Source organism: Oncorhynchus keta, chromosome 13 (genome assembly GCF_023373465.1).
Source record: "Oncorhynchus keta strain PuntledgeMale-10-30-2019 chromosome 13, Oket_V2, whole genome shotgun sequence".
Taxonomy (NCBI): domain Eukaryota; kingdom Metazoa; phylum Chordata; class Actinopteri; order Salmoniformes; family Salmonidae; genus Oncorhynchus; species Oncorhynchus keta.
This window is the reverse complement of record NC_068433.1, coordinates 35161660-35187031: the sequence shown is the minus strand read 5'-3', so window position 1 is coordinate 35187031 and position 25372 is coordinate 35161660. Positions and strand designations below refer to the sequence as shown.

At 42.7% G+C, this 25372-nt stretch overlaps 1 protein-coding gene across 2 annotated transcripts in view; it reads left to right on the top strand.

Annotated features, from left to right (window-relative positions):
• Positions 1-25372, top strand: part of LOC118373656 (ankyrin repeat and BTB/POZ domain-containing protein 3-A-like) — a 218558-nt gene that overhangs the window by 167225 nt on the left and 25961 nt on the right. For both annotated transcript variants that reach the window (XM_035759857.2, XM_052460056.1), the window contains exons 9-15: positions 13671-13897; positions 14527-14705; positions 16902-17004; positions 17974-18076; positions 18527-18608; positions 18846-18914; positions 21682-21795. In XM_035759857.2, the coding sequence (XP_035615750.1) occupies positions 13671-13897; positions 14527-14705; positions 16902-17004; positions 17974-18076; positions 18527-18608; positions 18846-18914; positions 21682-21795 (877 nt within the window). The remainder of the gene's footprint in view (positions 1-13670; positions 13898-14526; positions 14706-16901; positions 17005-17973; positions 18077-18526; positions 18609-18845; positions 18915-21681; positions 21796-25372) is intronic.

The window sequence follows — 25372 nt, the reverse complement described above, 5'->3', positions numbered from 1 at the left end:
TGTTGTTGTCTAAGTTCTCTCTTCATGTAGAGTTGTGTTGTCTCTCCTTTTGTGATGTGTATTTTGTCCCATATTTTTATAACATTTTTTTTATTTTTTTATCCCAGACCTCGTCCCCGCAGGAAGCCTTTTGCCTTTTGGTAGGCTGACTTGCTGGTTAACTAAAGGTTAAATAAAAAGGAAATAAAAAACTACATTCGCTACCAGTCAATTTTTTTTGAATACCTACTCATTCAAGGGTTTTTCTTTATTTTTACTATTTTCTATATTGTTGAATAATAGTGAAGACGTCAACCCATGAAATAACACATATGGAATCATGTATTAACCAAAAAGTGTTAAACAAATCAAAGTATATTGTATATTGTATATTTCATCAAATAGCCACCCTGTCGCGACTTCCGCCGAAGTCGGTTCCTCTCCTTGTTCAGGCAGTGCTCGGCGGTCGACGTCGCCGGTCTTCTAGCCATTGCAGATCCACTTTTCATTTTCCATTGGTTTTGTCTTTGTTTCCCACACACCTGGTTTTCATTTCCCAATTACTGGTCATGTATTTAACCCTCTGTTTCCCCCATGTCTTTGTGTGTGATTGTTTATTGTTAAGGTCGGTATGTTTCCGGCTGTTTTTCCAGGTGCTGTTTCACCCGTGTTTTGTGGCAACCGTTATTGTTCGCACATTGGTATTGTTACTTGTGCTGTTTTCTCAAGTAAAGTGCGTTGTTCACTCATATCTGCTTTCCTGCGCCTGACGTCATGCACCAGCTACACCCACCGCCGGAAAAAAATCACAAACAGGAGGAGCGCGTCCAGCCGCAAGCGGCGATGCCCTATCATCTCGGCGCCTCCATGGATCTCGTCCTACAGACTATGGATCGCTGGGAGAGAAAGGGAGGTCCTCCAGCTCCTCCGCCAGCGCAACCAAGGTCTCCACTACTTGCCCCTCTTTCCCCCAGTCCCAGTGGGATTCGTCTGGCACTCCCTAGGGATTATGAGAGGGCGGCTGCACAATGTCAGGGTTTCCTATCACAACTGGAGCTCTACCTAGCAACCGTTCACCCGGCGCCTTCGGACTGAGAGAGGGTGTCCGCCCTCATCTCATGCCTCTCAGGGAGAGCCCTGGAGTGGGCCAACATCGTGTGGGGAGAAAGAGATGCGGAGCTAGACCACTTCCAAGATTTGAACATCTCGTACATCTGAGGCAGGGGACGAGGAGCGCCCAGGAGTTCGCTCTGGACTGCCTGGCCGCTGGCGTGGGATGGAACGTCAGGGCCATGATCGACCACGATCATTGCAGTTTGCGCAAGGATGTCCATTGGGAGTTGGCCTGCAGGGACACCACCCTCACTTTAGATCAGCTGGTGGACCTCTCCATTCGGTTGGATAACCCGCTGGCTACCTGCGGACGTCCAGATCGGGGTCTGTCAGTTCCATCCCCCAGCACCACCGCTCTGACGCCCATGGAGCTGGGAGGTGCTGCATTTAGGGACCCCGGAGGAGGTTCCGTTTCATGCACAATCTGTGGCCGCAGAGGGCACACCGCTGGTCGGTGCTGGGGAAGTTCCTCTTGGGAGTCGAGGCAGCAGGCCACTCTCGCATCACCCCAGGTGAGCCGGCACCATACTCACCCAGAGCTCTATGTTGCCCACATGTTTTTGAACGTTACTTTTCCTGAGTTTTCCCAGCATAAGGCGCTCGTCGATTCAGGCGAAGCTGGGAATTTCATCGACAGATCATTTGCCAATAGATTAGAGATCCCCATTGTTACAGTGTATATGCCCTTCCCAGTTCAAGCCCTAGACAGTCGACCATTAGGGTCCGGGTTGATTAGGGAGGTCACTGCGCCACTGGGCATGGTGACGCAGGAGGGTCATAGGGAGGGAATCAATCTCTTCCTTATAGATTCTCCTGCGTTTCCCATAGTGCTTAGGCCTACCCTGGTTAGTCTGATCCCACTGTTTCGTGGCAACGGAGGGCTCTCAGGGGGTGGTCACGAGTGCTCGGGGAGGTGTTTAGAGGTTTCCATTGGTGCTACTACGGTGGAAAGTCCAGACCACGTCTCCACCGTGCGCATTCTCCCTGTATATGCCGATTTGGATCTCGCCTTCTGTAAAGAAGACTCAATTACCACCCCATCGACAGGGGAATTGTGCGATAAATCTCCTGGTCGACGCTGCACTTCCCAGGAGTCACATATCCCCTGTCACATGCAGAGACGGCGGCTATGGAGACATATGTCTCTGAATCCCTGCGTCAGGGGTACATTCGGTCTTCCACTTCACCCGCCTCCTTGAGTTTCTAATTTGTGAAGGAGGGATGTCTGCGCCCGTGTTTTAACTTTCGAGGTCTTAATCAAATCATGGTGAGGTACAGTTACCAGCTACCTCTCATCGCCACGGCGATTGAGTCAATGCACGGGGCGCGCTTCTTCACGAAACTAGATCTCAGGAGCGCATACAACCTGGTGCGTATCCGGGAGGGAGACGAGTGGAAGACTGCGTTCAATACCACCTCAAGGAATTATGAGTACCCCGTCATGCCATACGGGTTGATGATGAGGGGGCTAATCACCCATTTTTCATCTGGACTGACCACAGCAATCTGGAGTACATTCTTTCTTTCTTTCTTTCTTTCTTTTTATTTCACCTTTATTTAACCAGGTAGGCAAGTTGAGAAAAAGTTCTCATTTACAATTGCGACCTGGCTAAGATAAAGCAAAGCAGTTCGACACATACAATGACACAGAGTTACACATGGAGTAAAACAAACATACAGTCAATAATACAGTATAAACAAGTCTATATACGATGTGAGCAAATGAGGTGAGATAAGGGAGGTAAAGGCAAAAAAAGGCCATGATGGCAAAGTAAATACAATATAGCAAGTAAAACACTGGAATGGTAGATTTGCAGTGGAAGAATGTGCAAAGTAGAACTAAAAATAATGGGGTGCAAAGGAGCAAAATAAATAAATAAATAAAATAAATACAGTAGGGAAAGAGGTAGTTGTTTTGACTAAATTATAGGTGGGCTATGTACAGGTGCAGTAATCTGTGAGCTGCTCTGACAGTTGGTTCTTAAAGCTAGTGAGGGAGATAAGTATTTCCAGTTTCAGAGATTTTTGTAGTTCGTTCCAGTCATTGGCAGCAGAGAACTGGAAGGAGAGGCGGCCAAAGAAAGAATTGGTTTTGGGGGTGACTAGAGAGATATACCTGCTGGAGCGTGTGCTACAGGTGGGAGATGCTATGGTGACCAGTGAGCTGGGATAAGGGGGGACTTTACCTAGCAGGGTCTTGTAGATGACATGGAGCCAGTGGGTTTGGCGACGAGTATGAAGCGAGGGCCAGCCAACGAGAGTGTACAGGTCGCAATGGTGGGTTGTATATGGGGCTTTGGTGACAAAACAGATTTCACTGTGATAGACTGCATCCAATTTGTTGAGTAGGGTATCGGCGGCTATTTTGTAAATGACATCGCCGAAGTCGAGGATTGGTAGGATGGTCAGATTTACAAGGGTATGTTTGGCAGCATGAGTGAAGGATGCTTTGTTGCGAAATAGGAAGCCAATTCTAGATTTAATTTTGGATTGGAGATGTTTGATATGGGTCTGGAAGGAGAGTTTACAGTCTAACCAGACACCTAAGTATTTGTAGTTGTCCACGTATTCTAAGTCAGAGCCGTCCAGATTAGTGATGTTGGACAGGCGGGCAGGTGCAGGTAGCGATCGGTTGAAGAGCATGCATTTAGTTCTACTTGTATTTAAGAGCAATTGGAGGCCACGGAAGGAGAGTTGTATGGCATTGAAGCTTGCCTGGAGGGTTGTTAACACAGTGTCCAAAGAAGGGCCCAGAGGTATACAGAATGGTGTCGTCTGCGTAGAGGTGGATCAGAGACTCACCAGCAGCAAGAGCGACATCATTGATGTATACAGAGAAGAGAGTCAGTCCAAGAATTGAACCCTGTGGCACCCCTATAGAGAATGCCAGAGGTCCGGACAGCAGACCCTCCGATTTGACACACTGAACTCTATCAGAGAAGTAGTTGGTGAACCAGGCAAGGCAATCATTTGAGAAACCAAGGCTGTCGAGTCTGCCGATGAGGATGTGGTGATTGACAGAGTCGAACGCCTTGGCCAGATCAATTAATACGGCTGCACAGTAATGTTTCTTATCGATGGCGGTTAAGATATCGTTAAGGACCTTGAGTGTGGCTGAGGTACACCAATGACCAGCTCTGAAACCAGATTGCATAGCAGAGAAGGTATGGTGAGATTCGAAATCGTTGGTAATCTGTTTGTTGACTTGGATTTCGAAGACCTTAGAAAGGCATGGTAGGATAGATATAGGTCTGTAGCAGTTTGGGTCAAGAGTGTGTCCCCCTTTGAAGAGGGGGATGACCGCAGCTGCTTTCCAATCTTTGGGAATCTCAGAGAGGTTGAACAGGCTAGTAATAGGGGTGGTAACAATTTCAGCAGATAATTTTAGAAAGAAAGGGTCCAGATTGTCTAGCCCGGCTGATTTGTAGGGGTCCAGATTTTGCAGCTCTTTCAGAACATCAGCTGACTGGATTTGGGAGAAGGAGAAATGGGGAAGGCTTGGGCGAGTTGCTGTGGGGGGTGCAGTGCTGTTGACCGGGGTAGGAGTAGCCAGGTGGAAAGCATGGCCAGCCGTAGAAAAATGCTTATTGAAATTCTCAATTATGGTGGATTTATCAGTGGTGACAGTGTTTCCTATCTTCAGTGCAGTGGGCAGCTGGGAGGAGGTGTTCTTATTCTCCATGGACTTTACAGTGTCCCAGAACTTTTTTGAGTTAGTGTTGCAGGAAGCATCCGAGCAGCGAGGAGACTGAACCCTCGGCAGGCAAGGTGGGCCATGTTTTTGACCCTTTTTGTGTTTACCCTTTCCTACAGACCAGGCTACCAGAATGTGAAGTCAGACGCATTGTCCTGACTGTATGACACAGAGGAGTGCCCCTTGGAGCCCACTCCCATACTCCCCTCCTTGTGCCTGGTGGCGTCTGGGGGTCTCGGTCAGCCTTACTTCAGGGTTTCACCCCGAGAGTAATGGGCAGGTGGAGAGAGTAAACCAGGATGTGGGCAGGTTTATGATGTCCTATTGCCAGGACCGGCCAGGGGAGTGGGCAGCGTTCGTGCCCTGGGCCAAGATGGCACAGAACTCGCTTAGCCGCTCCTCCACTAACCTCTCTCCCTTCCAGTGCATACTGGGGTACCAGCCGGTTCTAGCGCCTTGGCATCAGAGTCAGACTGAGGCTCCTGCGGTGGACGACTGGTTCAGATGCATAGAGGAGACATGGGAAGCTGTCCGTGTCTGTGTTCACCGTGTCAAAAAGAGAATGCAGACCGCCACCGCAGTGTGGTCGGGTCTGGCTCTCGACCCGAAACCTGCCCCTCCGCCTGCCCTGACGGAAGCTGGGTCTGCGGTTTGTGGAGCCATTTAAAGTCCTGAGGAGAGTGAACGAGGTTTGTTATATGTTACTGCTTCCACCCGATTACCGCATTAACCCCACAGGTCCAGGAATGGCTGAAGAATTGCAACATTTGCCTAGAACTAACACTACAGATAGCAATATTGGGTGATTTGAAAAGCCATAGTCAATCAATCAACAATATAATAATTATTTTAGCTAAATGTTTTATTTTTCATTTACAATCTGTAGAAGCTATGAGAATAGGAAGGTTCAAAATCTTTTGTGAAGCACAGTTGAAAAATATATGGAAAGTAGAAATCCGAAATGGATAATGTTGAGAGGGGTTGAATGGAGCTGAAGGGTGGGCCTATAACAAGATAAACAATTTTAAGCATACTGGATCTGTAAAATGTATATGGGTTCGGAACTTTTGTGAAATAGCATAGTTACAAATAGAAATCAAACTGGATGGACATGAGAAATAGAGGAAGGACTAAGAACAAACAAGAGAGAACTATTGTACAGTAGACTGTGCCTGTAGAATGTGTATAAGATGTATGGATTGAAGGTAGAAGCAGAAGTGTTTATTAGTTTACTAATTAGGGTTTGCGGGGAATAATAATAAAGGTATATTCTTTAAAAAAAGTATGTATGTCTATATAGGTATGTGTATGTATATATGTGTATATATATGCATGCGTGTATGGATATATATATTTACCACAAAAATATGGGGGATTGGAAATGATGCAGACAATTACATTGGAAGCAACATTCTTTCTGCAATATTAAGCTGATCCACCCTCTAGAAAAAAAGAAGAAGAAAAAAACAATAGCTAGCTAGCTAGCAGCAAGCTTTAATTTGCAATTTAAACAACTTTCTGACAAAATTAGAAATATAATATATGAAAATGTAGCTAGACTCTTACCCGTATGCGTGGATGAACGCTTAAAAAAACAGCGTTAGACAGGATTACCAACATACTGACCAGTTCAAATAGACAGAAGCGTGCTATAAGGCAGACCAATCCAAACTCATCTCTCGGCATGGCCAGCCCACCCCTTCACTCATGCTGCCAAACATACCCTTGTAAAACTGACCATCCTACCAATCCTCGACTTTTGCGATGTCATTTACAAAATAGCCTCCAATACCCTACTTAACAAATTGGATGCAGTATATCACAGTGCAATCCGTTTTGTCACCAAAGCCCCATATACTACCCACCATTGCGACCTGTACGCTCTCGTTGGCTGGCCCTCGCTTCATACTCGTCGCCAAACCCACTGGCTCCATGTCATCTACAAGACCCTGCTAGGTAAAGTCCCCCCTTATCTCAGCTCGCTGGTCACCATAGCATCTCCCACCTGTAGCACACGCTCCAGCAGGTATATCTCTCTAGTCACCCCCAAAACCAATTATTTCTTTGGCCGCCTCTCCTTCCAGTTCCCTGCTGCCAATGACTGGAACAAACTACAAAAATCTCTGAAACTGGAAACACTTATCTCCCTCACTAGCTTTAAGCACCAACTGTCAGAGCAGCTCACAGATTACTGCACCTGTACATAGCCCACCTATAATTTAGCCCAAACAACCTCTTTCCCAACTGTATTTAATTTATTTATTTAGCTCCTTTGCACCCCATTATTTTTATTTCTACTTTGCACATTCTTCCATTGCAAAACTACCATTCCAGTGTTTTACTTGCTATATTGTATTTACTTTGCCACCATGGCCTTTTTTGCCTTTTCTCCCTTCTCACCTCATTTGCTCACACTGTATATAGACTTGTTTATACTGTATTATTGACTGTATGTTTGTTTTACTCCATGTGTAACTTTGTGTCGTTGTATCTGTCGAACTGCTTTGCTTTATCTTGGCCAGGTCGCAATTGTAAATGAGAACTTGTTCTCAACTTGCCTACCTGGTTAAATAAAGGTGAAATCAAATAAATGTTAAAAAATCACAGCCAATAATGGCTAGCGGGAAGGTTGGCTTATTAACCAACTAGGCTTGTAATTTTAAAATTGTATTCATATTGACAGATGGCATACAAGTTTAGGCACATGAAATTTCACATGTTCGAGACAGCATTTTAGCCAAAAAACGAATTTTTATTATTTTTAAAGTTTATGTTCAAGCGGCTGTCCTGTGTTCATTGACTACACCTCAGTGGTCAACACTATTGTGCCCACAAAGCTCATCACTAAGCTAAGGACCTTGGGACTAAACACCTCCCTTTGCAACTGGATCATGGACTTCCTGATGGGCAGCCCCCAGGTGGTAAGGGTAGGAAACAACACATCTGCCACACTGATCCTCAACACAGGTGCCCCTCAGGGGTGCGTGCTTAGTCCCTTCCTGTTCTCCATGTACATACATGACTGCATGGCCAGGCAAGACTCCAACACCATCATTAAGTTTGCTGACGACACAACAGTAGTAGGCCTGATCACCGGCAACGATGAGACCCTATAGGGAGGAGGTCAAAGACTTGGCAGTGTGGTGCCAGGACAACAACCTCTCCCTCAATGTGAGCAAGACAAAGGAGCTGATTGTGGACTACAGGGAAAGGAGGGCCGAACAGGCCCCCATTGTCATTGACGGGGATGTATTTGAGCGGGTCAAGATTTTTGAGATCCTTGGTGTCTACATCACCAACAAACTGTCATGGTCCAAACACCCACACAGCCGTGAAGAGGGCACACAAACACCTTTCACCCCCCAGGAGACTGAAAAGATTTGTCATGGGTCCCCAGATCCTCAAAAGGTCATACAGCTGCACTATTGAGAGCATACTGACCGGTTGCATCACCGCCTGGTTTGGCAACTGCTCGGCATCTGCCATAAGGCGCTACAGAGGGTAGTGCATATGGCCCAGTACATCACTGTTGCCAAGCTTCCTACCATCCATGACCTATAGACTAGGCGGTGTCAGAGGAAGAACCAGAAAATTGTCAGACTCCAGTCACCCAAGTCATAGACTGTTCTCTCTGCTACCCCATGGCAAGCGTTACAGGAGCATCAAGTCTAGGACTGTTAACCTGTTAGTCCTTTAGGGGCATTATTTCATTTTTGGATAAAAAGACGTGCCCATTTTAAGCGCAATATTTTGTCACGAAAAGATGCTCGACTATGCTTGGAATTGATAGTTTTGGAAAGAAGACACTCTTACGTTTCCAGAACTGCAAAGATTTTCACTGTGAGTGCCTTATAACAAAACCTTCAGGCAAAACCAAGATGTTTGAGCGACCAGGAAATCAACAGGATTTCTGAAGGTACGTTTTCCATGATCGCCTTATATGGCTGTGAATGCGACAGGAATGAACGGACACTTTCTAGCGTTTCCCCAAGATGTCTGCAGCATTGTGACGTATTTGTAGGCATATCATTGGAAGATTGACCATAAGAGACTACAATTGCCAAGTGTCCCGCACGGTGTCTGCGTGGAAATTGGTGCGCAAAAGTCAGCTACCAGTATTTTTCCATCTGAATCAGAGAACAAAGAAGGCTTCTAGGACTGCCATTTCAATGAAGAGATGTATGACAAAACACCTTGAGGATTGATTCAAACAACGTTTTCCATGTTTCAGTCGATATTATGGAGTTAATTCGGAAAAAAGTTTGACGTGTAGGTGACTGAATTTTCGGTTAGTTTCGGTAGCCAAATGCATAGTAACAAAACGGAACGATGTGTCCTACACAAGAATCTTTCAGGAAAAACTGGACATCTGCTATGTAACTGAGAGTCTCCTCATTGAAACATCTGAAGTTATTCAAAGGTAAATTATTTTATTTGATCCCTTTGCTGGTTTTTGTGAATATGTTGTGTGCTAAATGCTAACGCTAAATGCTAAGCTAGCTATCACCACTCTTACACAAATTATTGATTTTCTCTGGTTCTAAAGCATATTTTGAAAATCTGAGACGACAGGATTGTTAAGAAAAGGATAAGCTTGAGAGCAGGCATATTTATTTCATTTCATTTGCGATTTCTAGAAATCGCTAACGTTGCGTTATGGTAATGAGCTTGAGGCTGTAGTAACGCGACCGCATGCGGGATGGGGCGGACTATGAGGTTAAAGGAATTCTAAATTCCTCTGTATTATTTCCCAATCTGAATTAAATACTCTGTCAATGCATTCTATGGGATTGTAAGACCCAATATTTTTAAGAAATGGACAGAGCCCCGGTCTTAAAAGTCAGGTAACAGCGTTTAATTCAAGAGAGTACTGACCCAAAATACAAAGAACATTACATTTTAAAGAGAGAACATAAAATGACGTCATCAGTTTCTCACACTCTCTCCGATCCACACAGGTCTGGAGATTGTCTTCTACTCCCCTCATAAAACAAACATTCCAATCTGTCTAAAAGATATACTCTTCTCCACTAATGGAACAAACAAACATTTTTATCTGTCTAAAGAGATATGCCATCCCTCTCCCTTAAACCCGCAAGGTACAGACAATTAATTCATTTTACTTACATGTTCAGTCCTAGTTTAACCAAGAACCCATACATTTCAAACCATAACATAATAGTATTAAAAGAAATGGTTCTAATTTAAATGTATACATAATTAATCATTTCAACTATAATTTCCTCCAACAAGGACCAAAAGGACTGCTGAATTATTCAAATGGCCAACTGGACTATTTGAATTGACACACACACCCCTCCCTTTGACACCCCCCCCCCTCCCTTTGTTTTTACACTACTGCTAATTTATGTTTATTATCTATGCATAGATACTTTACCCCTACCAACATATAAAAAATAACTTGACTAACCTGTACATTGACTTGGTACCAGTACCCCCTGTATATAGCCTCATTATTGTTATTTTTATTGTTATTTATTTTACTATTTTTACTATTTTTACTTTTACGATGTTTGTCCCCATGTGCAGTTGCAAACCGTACTCTGTCTTTTTATGGTGGTTTTGGAGCAGTGGCTTCTTCCTTGCTGAGCGGCCTTTCAGGTTATGTCGATATAGGACTCGTTTTACTGTGGATATAGATATGTTTGTACCTGTTTTCTCCAGCATCTTCACAAGGTCCTTGCTGTTGTTCTGGGATTGATTTGCACTTTTCACACCAAAGTAAATTAATCTCTAGGAGACAGAACGCGTCTCCTTCCTGAGCGGTGTGACTGCTGCGTGGTCCCATGGTGTTTATATTTGTGTACTATTTTTTGTACAGATGAACATGGTACCTTCAGGCATTTGGAAATTGCTCCCAAGGATGAACCAGACTTGTGGAAGTCCACAATTTCTTTCTGAGGTCTTGGCGGATTTCTTTTTTTCCCCCCATGATGTCAAGCAAAGAGGCACCGAGTTTGAAGGTAGGCCTTGAAATACATCCACAGGCACACCTCCAATTTACTAAAATGATGTCAATTAGCCCATCAGAAGCTTCTAAAGCCATTACATTATTTTCTGGAATTTTCCAAGCTGTTTAAAGGCACAGTCAACTTAGTGTATGTAAACTTCTAATGCACTGGAATTGGGATACAGTGAATTTTAAGTGAAATAATCTGTCAGTAAACAATTGTTGGAAAAAGTACTTGTCATGCACAACCGACTTGCCAAAACTATAGTTTGTTAATTAAATGAAAAACAGATATTTGTGTTGTGGGATTTAAAATACAGCTTCATGACTACAGCCCTGTGTGGTGACCAAGGCCTACCTTCAGGAATTCTTCCTTCATGACCCGATGGAGGGCTTCACAGGTCGCCATAAAAATCTTGGACACAGTGCACACAATCCTATACTGGAATCTGTGGGATTCTTCATGAAAAAGACAAATATTTAGAAAAACAAAACAAAACAATCATGTAAAATTGTTATGATATAGGCCTACCCACCCATTGCCAAAAAATGGTCTCATCTTGGAGTCCTGCATTCTGATGAGTCTCACCATCCCCAGCAGGAAGTCAAATGTGTCTGAGGTCATCCGCTGCAGCTCCCTGAACCCTGTCCTATCATGCATCTATTATCGGGGGTGGAGCCTATAGGTGAAGGCAGAGCACAATGTAGCCCTATTTATTAGAGCTAAATATCCTGAATCAGATCATTCTATTTCCATGCAACAATAATTCTTATGAATTTGTATTGGTGCTACAGCCATAACAACAACAAAACAATAACAACCCTTCATTGGTTATGTAAGTGATATTAAGACATACTACATGCACTGTATGAAAAACATAAATTAGTACGCTAGCTAGCTGTGTTGATTGGGCATTACTTTCCTCCAACTCTCTCTGCAGAACATACAACCCAAACTGTCTTCGTCTCACCAACCATGGCCTCACCCCAAATGTCTTCTTTTTCTGGCCAGCTGCTCTTCACTGTCAAACTCCATATTTGTTTTGCCACTGTCTGGCTCGTGACAAACTCCTGTTTTGTTTTCGTGCTATAGCATTGTATCGAGAATCCTCAGGACCAAGTGAAGAATCTTGTAGTATGTGACACCCAGTCTGTGACAGATCGTTTAGCGTGCGCACCACTATGTTGGCAAGACAAAAAATTACAGGAAAGACAGTCATTTACTAAGAGAGGCTCAGCGATATTTTGTGTAGTATTCACCCGGCTTTAGAAGGGTTCTATGTAGAACCCTTCTTGCCTTACAAAGAATCCTTCTTGCCTTCCAAACTATAGGCAAATATCCCTTAATTCCCCCCCAAAAAATTTCAGATGAAAACTATTCTTGGTAGAACTCCATCCCTCTGCAAAGAATTATTTTGGAACCCTTTTTTCTAAGAGTGTACAAGCCATACATACCGGCCATACCTTTAAAAAAGGATTGTAACTAATTGTAGGGTGTTTTTCCAATTTTGTTGTTCATAGCGGTACAAATTCTCATTAAGTCTACAGTATATAATTTGTGACCCAATTATGAAGAGAATGTTGAAATTTCCACGTCCCAGGTAGCTGGGTTATACTGTAATGATCACTTGACCTTTATGTTTGAGTTTGACAGCTAACACATGCAGAATGTGATTGTTGTTTAGCTCTGGTGTTCTGGAGGGTGAGACAAGGGCGGGACAGGGGCGGAACGGGAGGTTAGATATCGTCACGCATCCTCGGCCTAGAAAAGAAACTCCAACACACTGGAGTGTTCCTGATGAAGTTATATTGGGACTGAAACATTGGAGAAAAGATCCATTAAATCTGTGGAGCATTAAAACCTGTTACGGCTTGGGGTTCCGCTAGCGCAACATTTCGACAACATCCAGTGAAATTGCAGAGCGCAAAATTCATTTTTTTATTCGAAATATTACATTTTCCTCCACACATGCAATACATCAAATTAAAAGCTACACTTGTTGTTAATCCAGGCAACGTGTCAGATTTCAGAAAGGCTTTATGGCGAAAGCAAACCATGCGATTATCTGAGGATAGCACCCCACAAAACAAACACATGACATTCATAAACATCACCAACGGTCCTTTTGTTCGATAAATTCTATCGTTATATTCCCAAAATGTCAATTTATTTGGCCTGCTTGATTCAGAAAAACACCGGTTCCAACTCGACCAACATGACTACAAATAATCTAATACATACCTGTAAACTTATTTCGAAAACGTTTCTAATCCATCTTTAGGTATTTTTAAATGTAAATAATCAATCAAATTTAAGACGGAATAAACTGTGTTCAATTGCCGCTAAAATGAAAGTGTAGCGAGCTTCAGGTCGCGCGCACCAAACAAAAAAAGGACACCAGGCTAGACCCTCGTTCTGAACAACCGTACTTCTTCTTTTCTCTAAAGAAAAACATCAGCCAATTTCTAAAGACGGTTGACATCTAGTGGAAGCAATAGGAACTACAACCAATTGCCACAGAAATCTAGGTTCCCATAGAAAACGCATGGAAACCACAGTTACCTAAAATATTTTTATCCTGGATGGATTTTTCTCAGGGTTTCGCCTGCCATATAAGTTGTGTTATACTCACAGACATTATTTTAACAGTTTTACAAACTTTAGTGTTTTCTATCTAAATCTAATTATATGCACATCCTAGCTTCTGGGCCTGAGTAGCAGGCAGTTTACTTTGGGCATGCTTTTCATCTGGACGTGAAAATACTGCCCCCTAGCCCGAATAGGTTTTAAAGATCACCCGTGTGTTGGGGTTTCTTTTCTACTCAGCTTACCGTTTTTCTCCTTGCATCTGGTAGAATGATAGGTGTGTGAGTTATAATATAAATCCAACATTACAAACCTCCCCCTTTCAGAAATGTGTTCCGGAAGCTTCTGTCTCATGGAGAGAAAGAAAAGGATGACGTCCTCTCCCTGGAGGAGATCCTGGCCAAGAGCTCGGTGCCCGGGGAGAAGAAACCTCCCCAGGCCGTCGGGACCCTCCAACGAACAGGAAAGGCCAAACTGAGGGCCCTGAGAGAGGCCATGTACCATAGCACTGAGCACGGCCATGTGGACATCACCATAGACATCCGCAGTTTAGGTCAGAGTTAACATACACTCACCCCGCGCCAAACACTATATGTCAAACACTTTCAAAAACTTAAAGTGCACTAGACTTGTTTTGGTCAAATGGAGCGAATGGAACAGTCCCAAAAATGCAGCTTAATCAGGTGTACATCAAGTATTTGAAGGTGTTTGATGTATGGATTTGACCCAGGTCTGATACCGCATCCAAGTGCTAGTCGGAACTAGGAATCTCTGACATTTCCGACTTGCTAATTGGTTGTAATTATACGTGTGCCGGTTTCAACTGCTGGGAGCTGGGTTTATGCTGCGCGTGGCAATCACCACCTATCAAAATAATGCTAATGCACTGCCATTATACAGTATAGTAGACATTCACTGATTAGGTGAGTCCATGGACTGTACAAGACCACCATAGATATCCACAACTGAGGGCCAATGGAAAAACTGCACCACCACTCCATCCATATACACCACAGACAGCAACAGCTGCACTTTAAGCTCATCCATCACCATTATAGAGTGAGGCAGGCATGGTCAGTGCTTTAGCCATTTTTGATCTAATTGCTTTTCCTGCTGGTGTAGTAGCTAGCAGCTACAGTATTTACTTTTTTGTTATTTATTGATTGCTGCTGGTCTTCCCAGGTGTCCCCTGGACCATGCACACTTGGCTGGAGTCTCTGCGCACCTGTTTCCTGCAGCACCGGCGCCCACTGATCCAGGGTCTGCTCAAGGACTTCAGCTGCATCCAGGAGGAAGAGTACACTGCGGAGCTCATCACCCATGGCCTGCCACTTATGTTCCAGATCCTCCATGCCAGCAAGGTGATATGATTGTGTGTACCCAATTTAAGGCTCTGGAATTCCCTGTCCCCCGTGGTCATGTTCATTAGGGACCAAACAGAAGAAAACCGACTGAAACAGGGAAGGACTACGTGGACTTTTCCAATAAGAAACGTTCCTTTTCATTTTTAGTTTACAAAATGTTTTATAAAAAATGTTCCCGTTTTGTGTCCATGTGACCAGGAAAAATTTCAGTCACTAGTCCTGTGCAGTCTGACTATTTCCTGTAGGTCACATGGCCAGGAAAAACTTAGGGTCCTACCTCCTTTCATGGCACATGTTTCTATTAACATTTCTTGTTTTTCTTACCCATCACTTGCTTTTTTACAGTACAAATTCCAATATTGTCCTGTTGCAAGTCTGTCTCAATCATTTACTTTCTGACTTTTCTTAATTTGCATCTTCGTATGATATACTTTTTACATATATTTTTTCCCAATGTACATTACCAGTCAAAAGTTTGGACACACCAACTCATTCAAGGGTTTTTCTTTGTTTTTACTATTTTCTACATTGTAAGAATACCAAGTCCATATTTTGCCAAGAACTTCTCAAATAAGCAAAGAGAAACGACAGTTCAATTGAGATGGTTTGGGATGAGTTGGACCGTAGAGTGAAGGAAAAGCAGCCAACAAGTGCTCAGCATATGTGGGAACTCCTTCAAGACTGTTAGAAAAGCATTCCAGGTGAAGCTGGTTGAGAGAATGCCAAGAGTGTACAATGCTGTCATCAAGGCAAAGGTTAGCTACTTTGAAGAATGTCAAATATAAAACATGTTTTGATTTGTTTAGCACTTTTTTGGTTACTACATGATTCCATGTGTGTTATTTCATAATTTTGATATCTTCACTATTATTCTACAATGTCGAATATAGTAAAAATAAAGAAAAACCCTTGAGTGATTAGGTTTGTCCAAACATTTGACTGGTATTGTATGTAGCAGCTTTGATATGTTCTTCAATCTGTATCATTATATTCATGCATGAATTGCAAAACATTCACCTCTATGGCCTTCTATTTAAAACTTCTTGTGACTCCCAAACCCGCATGCGGGAATGTAAACTAATTAGCATGACGCAACGGCATAACGCCTGAACCTAATTAGCATAACGTAACGGACATAAATATCCCTAGAAAATATTCCTATTCATGAAAATAACTAATTAAATATATTGAGACACAGCTTAGCCTTTTGTTGTTTTCATCTCAGATTTTCAAAATATGCTTTACAGTATGCTAGACAAGCACTTGTGTACGTTTATCGATAGCCTAGCATAGCATTATGCCTTGCTAGCAGCAGGTAACCTTGTCACGAAAATCAGAAAAGCAATCAAATTAAATCGTTTACCTTTGATGAACTTCAGATGTTTTCACTCACGAGACTCCCAGGTAGACAGCCAAAGTTCATTTTTTCCCCAAATATTATTTTTGTAGGCGAAATAGCTCCGTTTGTTCTTTACGTTTCGCTGAGAAATCGACCGGAAATTTCAGTCACGAAAACTGCGAAAAATATTCCAAATTAGCTCCGTAATATCAACAGAAACATGGCAAACGTTGTTTATAATCAATCCTCAAGGTGTTTTTCTAATATCTATTCGATAATATATCCGTCGGGACAATTAGTTTTTCAGTAGGACCGATTGGAGTAATGTCTACCTCTGTATTTTATGCGAGAATCTCTCTCGGAGCCACCATGTGACCACTTACGCAATGTGGCCGCCTACGGCTATTATTCAACAGAAATGCGTAAAACTACGTCACAATGCTGTAGACACCTTGGGGAATACGTAAAAAGTGTAAGCTCGTTGATGGCATATTCACAGCTGAATAGGGACTCATTGGACGCAGCGCTTTCAAAACCTGGGGCACTTCCAGATTGGATTTTTCTCAGGCTTTCGCCTGCAACATCAGTTCTGTTATACTCACAGACAATATCTTTACAGTTTTGGAAACGTTAGAGTTTTCTATCCAAAGCTGTCAATTATATGCATATTCTAGCATCTTGACAAAATATCCCGTTTAAAACAGGAACGTTTTTTTTCCAAAAATGAAAATACTGCCCCTAGAGTTGCAACAGGTTTTAATAACTCTTCTTACAGCAGTACATAACTGCCCTTTTTCCAAACATTTCCCATGTCCATTTATGTCTTCTCATCTCCCTCTTTGCCTGGCCTGCAGAATGAGGTGATCAGCCAGCTGTCTGTGATTTTCTCCCAGTGCTATGGGCCCTTCCCTATCCCCAAACTCACTGAGATCAGGAGGAACCAGACCTCGAGACTTGGTGAGCAAAGGAAGATGTTGCTCCTGAGTGGAAACGGTTTGCACCCACGCCATGCATGTTCAGAAAGGCAGCAGAACTTGCCTCCCTCTTTGTGTTTGTGGTGCCTCTAAAATGTGCTTACATGTGATGGGATGGAGGAGTGGCCCTATAGAAATTGCAATAATAATTTATCTTCATTCATCATTAACAGTGTAGAATGAAATGGAAGCTTGAAAACTAGAGCTTGAAAATTATTGTTCTGCTATACTGTACGTTGGCAGTTCAAGTTGTATTCCACACATTTGTGTTTGTGTCTCTAGCACAAACACAAATGCATATAGATTTTGAATTATCGATGGGCTGGTGTTGATGTGTTCTAGTTACTTGACCTTGATCTAATATGTTCAGCGTTGTTAATAAAAGTCAGCATTTGCTACAATGTAATTTTGTAATTACACCTATGAAGGTCTTGAGGGTGTCATCAATAAATGAAAGCTTGCTTTGAGGATGAAGAATTAAGATGCTCTTTGGAACAGCAATGAGATGAGCGTAATTATTCCATTTGAAAAACAGTTTGCTAAATAGCTTCATTAGGTTGCTCCCAAAGCTGCATGCTGTAGCTGAGGAGCTCAGTAGCTGATATTACCATACCATCTGTTAGATTCATATGAATACAGGAGGCTTCAGTCCAGTAAAGCTTTGTGGTCATAGATATGCTTAGTTAGAATACTCTCTACGGGAGATTACGTGGGATGCCATTTAAGTATCCTGCTAGCATATCTGTCCAGCCTATGCCATTCTGAGTAATTTGTAAAAGGTCACATGCAGGTCAAATTGGACAAGTAGTCAAGATGGATGAATACACAAGTCAAATTTATTTCACAAATGTCTCTACATTTTCTTTGTTAAAAACTAACTGAGTAACAATAGAGATAAATATAACACAGTGTTAAAAGTGGACAAATATTGTAATTATCCTTCTTCTTTCAGACCCCCACTTCCTCAACAACAAGGAGATGTCTGATGTAACGTTTCTGGTGGAAGAAAAACCCTTCTATGCACATAAAGTCCTGTTATTTACTGCTTCAGCCAGGTGATGAAAAATGCTTGAACATGATAATCTGTGAAATACTTTTAGGTTGGAATTGAACAATAAAACATTTTTATTTTAAAAAATAGAGAAAAATAATGCTTCAACAATTAGAATACCCCCAAACTATTTTTTCTAACAATGTTTTTTCAGAGGTGGTTATAAATCAATTATTTCACCCCCCATGCATGTTAGGTTATATATGTTCATAAGAGTGACAAAGACATGTCATATGCAAAAATTGGTGGGTAAACTGCTGATCGTTGTTGGCGGTGAATAAAGTAACGCTCCCTATACTATCAATGCATTTTTCTGCAAAAGATGCTCATGCAAAATAGAATAAGGTGTTTACCAGTACAGCACTGGTCACATGTCACTAATGAAGACTACGACATGCTCCTTTTGTTTTCTGACAACTTGTCTTCCCCACCTTTCTTTAATTATTTCATACAGGTTTAAATCCCTGCTCCAAAACAGACCAGCAGCAGAGAACACCTACATTGAGATCAGTCATGTCAAGTACAACATATTCCAGGTAGCCTACTGTATGTACTACTGTAACTAGGTTGCAGTAAATGGGTTAATAGTAATGTGTTCATAGTTCATCTGGGATTCGCACCACAGCAAAAACTAATTTAAAACTCCGGAGCTTTCTATATTTTTGAAATGCTTATACTGTATATAAGTATTACCCTACCAATACCAGTAATTCAGTTAGGCTGTTCCTAATGTGTTGAGAGGCTTGAGTCATAACAACATTCCTCTTTTACAGTTGGTCATGCAGTACCTGTATTGTGGAGGCACTGAGTCCTTGCACATCATGAATACTGAGATTATGGAGGTAAGAATAAAAATTTTTAATATACAGTGCCTTGCGAAAGTATTCTGCCCCTTTGAACTTTGCGACCTTTTTCCACATTTCAGGCTTCAAACATACAGATATAAAACTGTATTTTTTTGTGAAGAATCAACAACAAGTGGGACACAATCATGAAGTGGAATGACATTTATTGGATATTTCAAACTTTTTTAACAAATCAAAAATTGAAAAATTGGACGTGCAAAATTATTCAGCCCCCTTAAGTTAATACTTTGTAGCGCCACCTTTTGCTGCCATTACAGCTGTAAGTCGCTTGGGGTATGTCTCTATCAGTTTTGCACATCGAGAGACTGAATTTTTTTCCCATTCCTCCTTGCAAAACAGCTCGAGCTCAGTGAGGTTGGATGGAGAGCATTTGTGAACAGCAGTTTTCAGTTCTTTCCACAGATTCTCGATTGGATTCAGGTCTGGACTTTGACTTGGCCATTCTAACACCTGGATATGTTTCTTTTTGAACCATTCCATTGTAGATTTTGCTTTATGTTTTGGATCATTGTCTTGTTGGAAGACAAATCTCCGTCCCAGTCTCAGGTCTTTTGCAGACTCTATCAGGTTTTCTTCCAGAATGGTCCTGTATTTGGCTCCATCCATCTTCCCATCAATTTTAACCATCTTCCCTGTCCCTGCTGAAGAAATGCAGGCCCAAACCATGATGCTGCCACCACCATGTTTGACAGTGGGGATGGTGTGTTCAGGGTGATGAGCTGTGTTGCTTTTACGCCAAACATAACGTTTTGCATTGTTGCCAAAAAGTTCAATTTTGGTTTCATCTGACCAGAGCACCTTCTTCCACATGTTTGGTGTGTCTCCCAGGTGGCTTGTGGCAAACTTTAAACAACACTTTTTATGGATATCTTTAAGAAATGGCTTTCTTCTTGCAACTCTTCCATAAAGGCCAGATTTGTGCAATATACGACTGATTGTTGTCCTATGGACAGAGTCTCCCACCTCAGCTGTAGATCTCTGCAGTTCATCCAGAGTGATCATGGGCCCCTTGGCTGCATCTCTGATCAGTCTTCTCCTTGTATGAGCTGAAAGTTTAGAGGGACGGCCAGGTCTTGGTAGATTTGCAGTGGTCTGATACTCCTTCCATTTCAATATTATCGCTTGCACAGTGCTCCTTGGGATGTTTAAAGCTTGGGAAATCTTTTTCTATCCAAATCCGGCTTTAAACTTCTTCACAACAGTATCTCGGACCTGCCTGGTGTGTTCCTTGTTCTTCATGATGCTCTCTGCGCTTTTAACGGACCTCTGAGACTATCACAGTGCAGGTGCATTTATACGGAGACTTGATTACACACAGGTGGATTGTATTTATCATCATTAGTCATTTAGGTCAACATTGGATCATTCAGAGATCCTCACTGAACTTCTGCTGCACTGAAAGTAAAGGGGCTGAATAATTTTGCACGGCCAATTTTTCAGTTTTTGATTTGTTAAAAAAGTTTGAAATATCCAATAAATGTCGTTCCACTTCATGATTGTGTCCCACTTGTTGTTGATTCTTCACAAAAAAATACAGTTTTATATCTTTATGTTTGAAGCCTGAAATGTGGCAAAAGGTCGCAAAGTTCAAGGGGGCCGAATACTTTCGCAAGGCACTGTATATTTTATTTCAATGACAATGCAGCCATACTTGTCACACAATAATTCTCAAACAATTACACTGACAGAGCAGGTTTGCAAATCATACATACTGTACATACTGTGCCATGATTATTATCTATGCGTGTAAATTGTAAAATGACATTTTGTTTTGTGTTTTGTATTTCCGATTTTGTGAATGACACTTAAATAAAATACACTATATATACAAAAGTATGTGGACACCCGATCAAATTAGTGGATTCAGCTATTTCAGCCACACCAGTTGCTGACAGGTGTATAAAATCGAGCACACAGTCATTCATTCTCCATAGACAAACATTAGCAGTAAAATGGCCTTACTGAAGAGCTCTGTGACTTTCAACGTGGCACCGTCATAGGATGCACCTTTCCAACAAGTCTTTTTGTAAAATGTCTGCCCTGCTAGAGCTGCACCGGTCAACTGTATGTGCGGTTATTTTAAAGTGGAAACGTCTAGGAGAAACAACGGCTCAGCCGCATATTAGTAGGCCACACAAGCTCACAGAACGAGACTGAAGTGTGTAGTGTGTAAAAATCATCTGTCCTCAGTGGCAACACTCATTACAGAGTTCCAAACTATCTCTGGACGCAACTGTTAGTCGGGAGCTTCATGAAATGGGTTTCCATGGGCGAGCAGCCACACACAAGCCTAAGATCATCATGTGCAATGCCAAGCGTCGGCTGGAGTGGTGTAAATTTGGATTTGCCGGATGCAAGGAGAACGCTACCTGCCCTAATGCATAGTGCCAACTGTAAAGTTTGGTGGAGGAGGAATAATAGCATGGGATGGTTTTTCATTGTTCTGGCTAGACCCCATAGTTCCAGTGAAGGGAAATACAATGGCATTCTATACGATTCTGTCCTTCCAACATTGTAACAACAGTTTGGGGAAGGCCCTTCCCTGTTTCAGCATGGCAACGCCCTGTGCACAAATCGAGGTTCATTACAAAAATGTTTTTTGAGATCGGTGTGGAAGAACTTGACTGGCCTGCACAGAACTCTGACCTCAACCCCATCAAACATTTTTTCATGTCATTACCCAGAAAGTCCAACCCACTTCTCACTGTGTGTGTTTCTGCTCTCTTTTCCCTCTCTTCCACAGCTCCTGTCTGCAGCAAAATTCTTTCAACTAGAGGCCCTTCAACGACACTGTGAGATTATCTGCTCCAAGAACATTGCCGTGGAAACCTGTGTGGACATCTACAAACACGCTAAGGTGGGAGGAAATGGGAACAAGCCAACGTATACCGCTCAAAATGTTTTCTAAAATGAGTTGAAATTGAAAAAACATTTGGTGTTCACAGGTGTATTAGTTTGTTTTGAAACTGCACAGGACCAAGGGAAACATTTTTTTATTTAAATTGAGTCATAAGTCATTAAAGTCATAAATGTCCAAATGAATGTGGTTGGAGGCAAGTGATTCTTTAATCTCACCTGTGATAAGTGGCAGGTGCCTACAGGATAAAAATGAGAGGGTTCTAGCTAAAACCTTGTACACCCAAGTTCTTCTCTGCAGCTGCCACTACAAAGTACACTGCTCAAAAAATAAAGGGAACACTAAAATAACACATCCTAGATGTGAATGAATTAAATATTCTTTACATAGTTGAAGGTGCTGACAACAAAATCACATAAAATATCAATGGAAATCATATTTATCAACCCATGGAGGTCTGGATTTGGAGTCACACTCAAAATTAAAGTGGAAAACCACACTACAGACTGATCCAACTTTGATGTAATGTCCTTAAAACAAGTAAAAATTAGGCTCAGTAGTGTGTGTGGCCTCCACGTGCCTGTATGACCTCCTTACAACGTGTGGGCATGCTCCTGATGAGGTGGCGGATGGTCTCCTGAGGGATCTCCTCCCAGAACTGGACTAATGCATCCACCAACTCCACCAACTCCTGGTGGATGGAGCGAGACATGATGTCCCAGATGTGCTCAATTGGATTCAGGTCTGGGGAACGGGCGGGCCAGTCCATAGCATCAATGCCTTCCTATTGCAGGAACTGCTGACACACTCCAGCCACATGAGGTCTAACATTGTCTTGCATTAGGAGGAACCCAGGGCCAACCGCACCAGCATATTGTCTTACAAGAGGTCGGAGGATCTCATCTCGGTACCTAATGGCAGTCAGGCTACCTCTGGCGAGCACATGAAATGCCACCCCACACCATGACTGACCCACCGACAAACCGGTCATGCTGGAGGATGTTGCAGGCAGCAGAACGTTCTCCACGGCGTCTCCAGACTCTGTCACGTCTGTCACATGTGCTCAGTGTGAACCTGCTTTCATCTGTGAAGAGCACAGGGCGCCAGTGGCGAATTTGCCAATCTTGGTGTTCTCTGGCAAATGCCAAACGTCCTGCACGGTGTTGGGCTGTAAGCACAACCCCCACCTGTGGACGCCGGACCCTCATATACCACCCTCATGGAGTCTGTTTCTGACCGTTTGAGCAGACACATGCACATTTGTGGCCTGCTGGAGGTCATTTTGCAGGGCTCTGGCAGTGCTCCTCCTGCTCCTCCTTGCACAAAGGCGGAGGTAGCGGTCCTGCTGCTGGGTTGTTGCCCTCCTACGGCCTCCTCCACGTCTCCTGATGTACTGGCCTGTCTCCTGGTAGCGCCTCCATGCTCTGGACACTACGCTGACAGGCACAGCAAACCTTCTTGCCACAGCTCGCATTGATGTTCCATCCTGGATGAGCTGCACTACCTGAGCCACTTGTGTGGGTTGTAGACTCCGTCTCATGCTACCACTAGAGTGAAAGCACCGCCAGCATTCAAAAGTGACCAAAACATCAACCAGGAAGCATAGGAACTGAGAAGTGGTCTGTGGTCACCACCTGCAGAACCACTCCTTTTTTGGGGGGTGTCTTGCAAAATGCCTATAATTTCCACCTGTTGTCTATTCCATTTGCACAACAGCATGTGAAATCTATTGTCAATCAGTGTTGCTTCCTAAGTGGACAGTTTGATTTCACAGAAGTGTGATTGACTTGGAGTTACATTGTGCTGTTTAAGTGTTCCCTTTATTTTTTTGAGCAGTGTATATTTTCTGTAATTTACATTCCATTTCTGCAGGACAGTTGATAACCATGGCAATGAATGCTAAGAAGCCAACATTACTGAAACACAAATTCGTATCACTCTGTATTATCCAAGGCCTACTACTCCTCCTACTCACCCTTGAACCAAGGCCTACTACTCCTCCTACTCACCCTTGAACCATCATCCTATACTCTTTTCACTGACTCAGCATATGACACCTTCTGTTCTACTCTGACCCTGGCAATCTCAATCTCTCTCATACCGGACACTTCTGATCCCCAGCAACATGGACACCCCCACAATTGAGACACAGTTTTTCCACCAATACTACACATTCCTTTGTCCCATGCCCTCCTGCACACTTGACACATCTCTGCATTTCCCTCCTACACACTGCTGCAACAAATGTATACACATTGTGAAAGCCCTTCAAGGTACAATGTTTTTGTTATAATGTCTTCATTTAACTTTTAGTGACATCACAAAATAGAAATTAATCTTCCACATTCCATCTCTCATCATTACCAACATTTGGAGGATGAAAAATATTGTCCCAGTGTCCATTGTTTGATGTTGAAGTTCTTGGACCTCTTTATAAGGCACATAGACATGCTGATCACCCAAACTAGGCCCCAAAGTGAGTCGTCTGCTGCCTATGGTTTACGATCGAGTGAGGTATCATTAAACCCCCACATCCATCCTTCTTCCCCTCTGCGGGAGAGAGGGAGCGCGCTGTAGAGCTGATACATTGTAACCTGATCCTTTGGATCCTCACAGGATAGTCATGACAACCAGCATGGGTTATTTTACACCACTGGCCCTCTTCATTTTGTGAACTGCTTGTGTCGTGAATTCCGTCTCATTCCATTTTCGTCTACACATTCCAGGTAAATAACCCACACAGAACGTGACTTCTCCAGTCATGTTTAGTTTCACTGCAATCAACTGCTTTGTTTGTAACACAATCAAACCTGATGGGCCATTTCGCGGGACGTATTGACTGAACGAAAATGATTTGAAGACAACAAGTCATGACATCATTGTGCACCAATGATTTGCCCGCTGTTTCGTTGATTGACTGTCTTTTCACCCAATGACCCTCTGATCATCTTAAAATCTAGCTGGGTAGATAGCCAATGAGCTAAGCTAAACGGCAATAGGCCATGTGTTTGTGTTGCAAGACGAACTCATGTAGTAAGCTCCAGCGTAAAGTGAGTCATTCGCTATTGAAGTTTCATACCGGAAGGAGAAACACATATTACGCATTGCATTGTTTGGTAAACGCGATTCAGCTGTGTATATATATCAATCATTATGGCGACTAAGTCAGGGAAAGCTAAATCTAAGTCTAGATATACAGATGTACACACAATTTTTGAATAAATTGATTGCGAAGGTGAGGCGGAGATTGTTGTAGGACAATTCATTTAGCGATTGTGGAGGAATATTTTTTGAACGGGAGAGGACATCGTTTTGGACTGGTAAGTTCTTATCATGCTAATGCCCTTGTTTGAAATTAATAATAATATTATAATATTATTTGTGATTTTTTTGTAAATTTTAGAAGCAATATATAAACATGTAATGTCATGAAATGTGAGATGCGTGTGTCTGCCGCCCCACCCCAACCCACATGAAATAGCCTATTTGAGGCTGTTGAGGGGAGGGCAGGCCCACACAACAATGGCCAAAGTGAAATGGAGACAGTAGATACAGCTGGTCTGTTGTAACATAATAA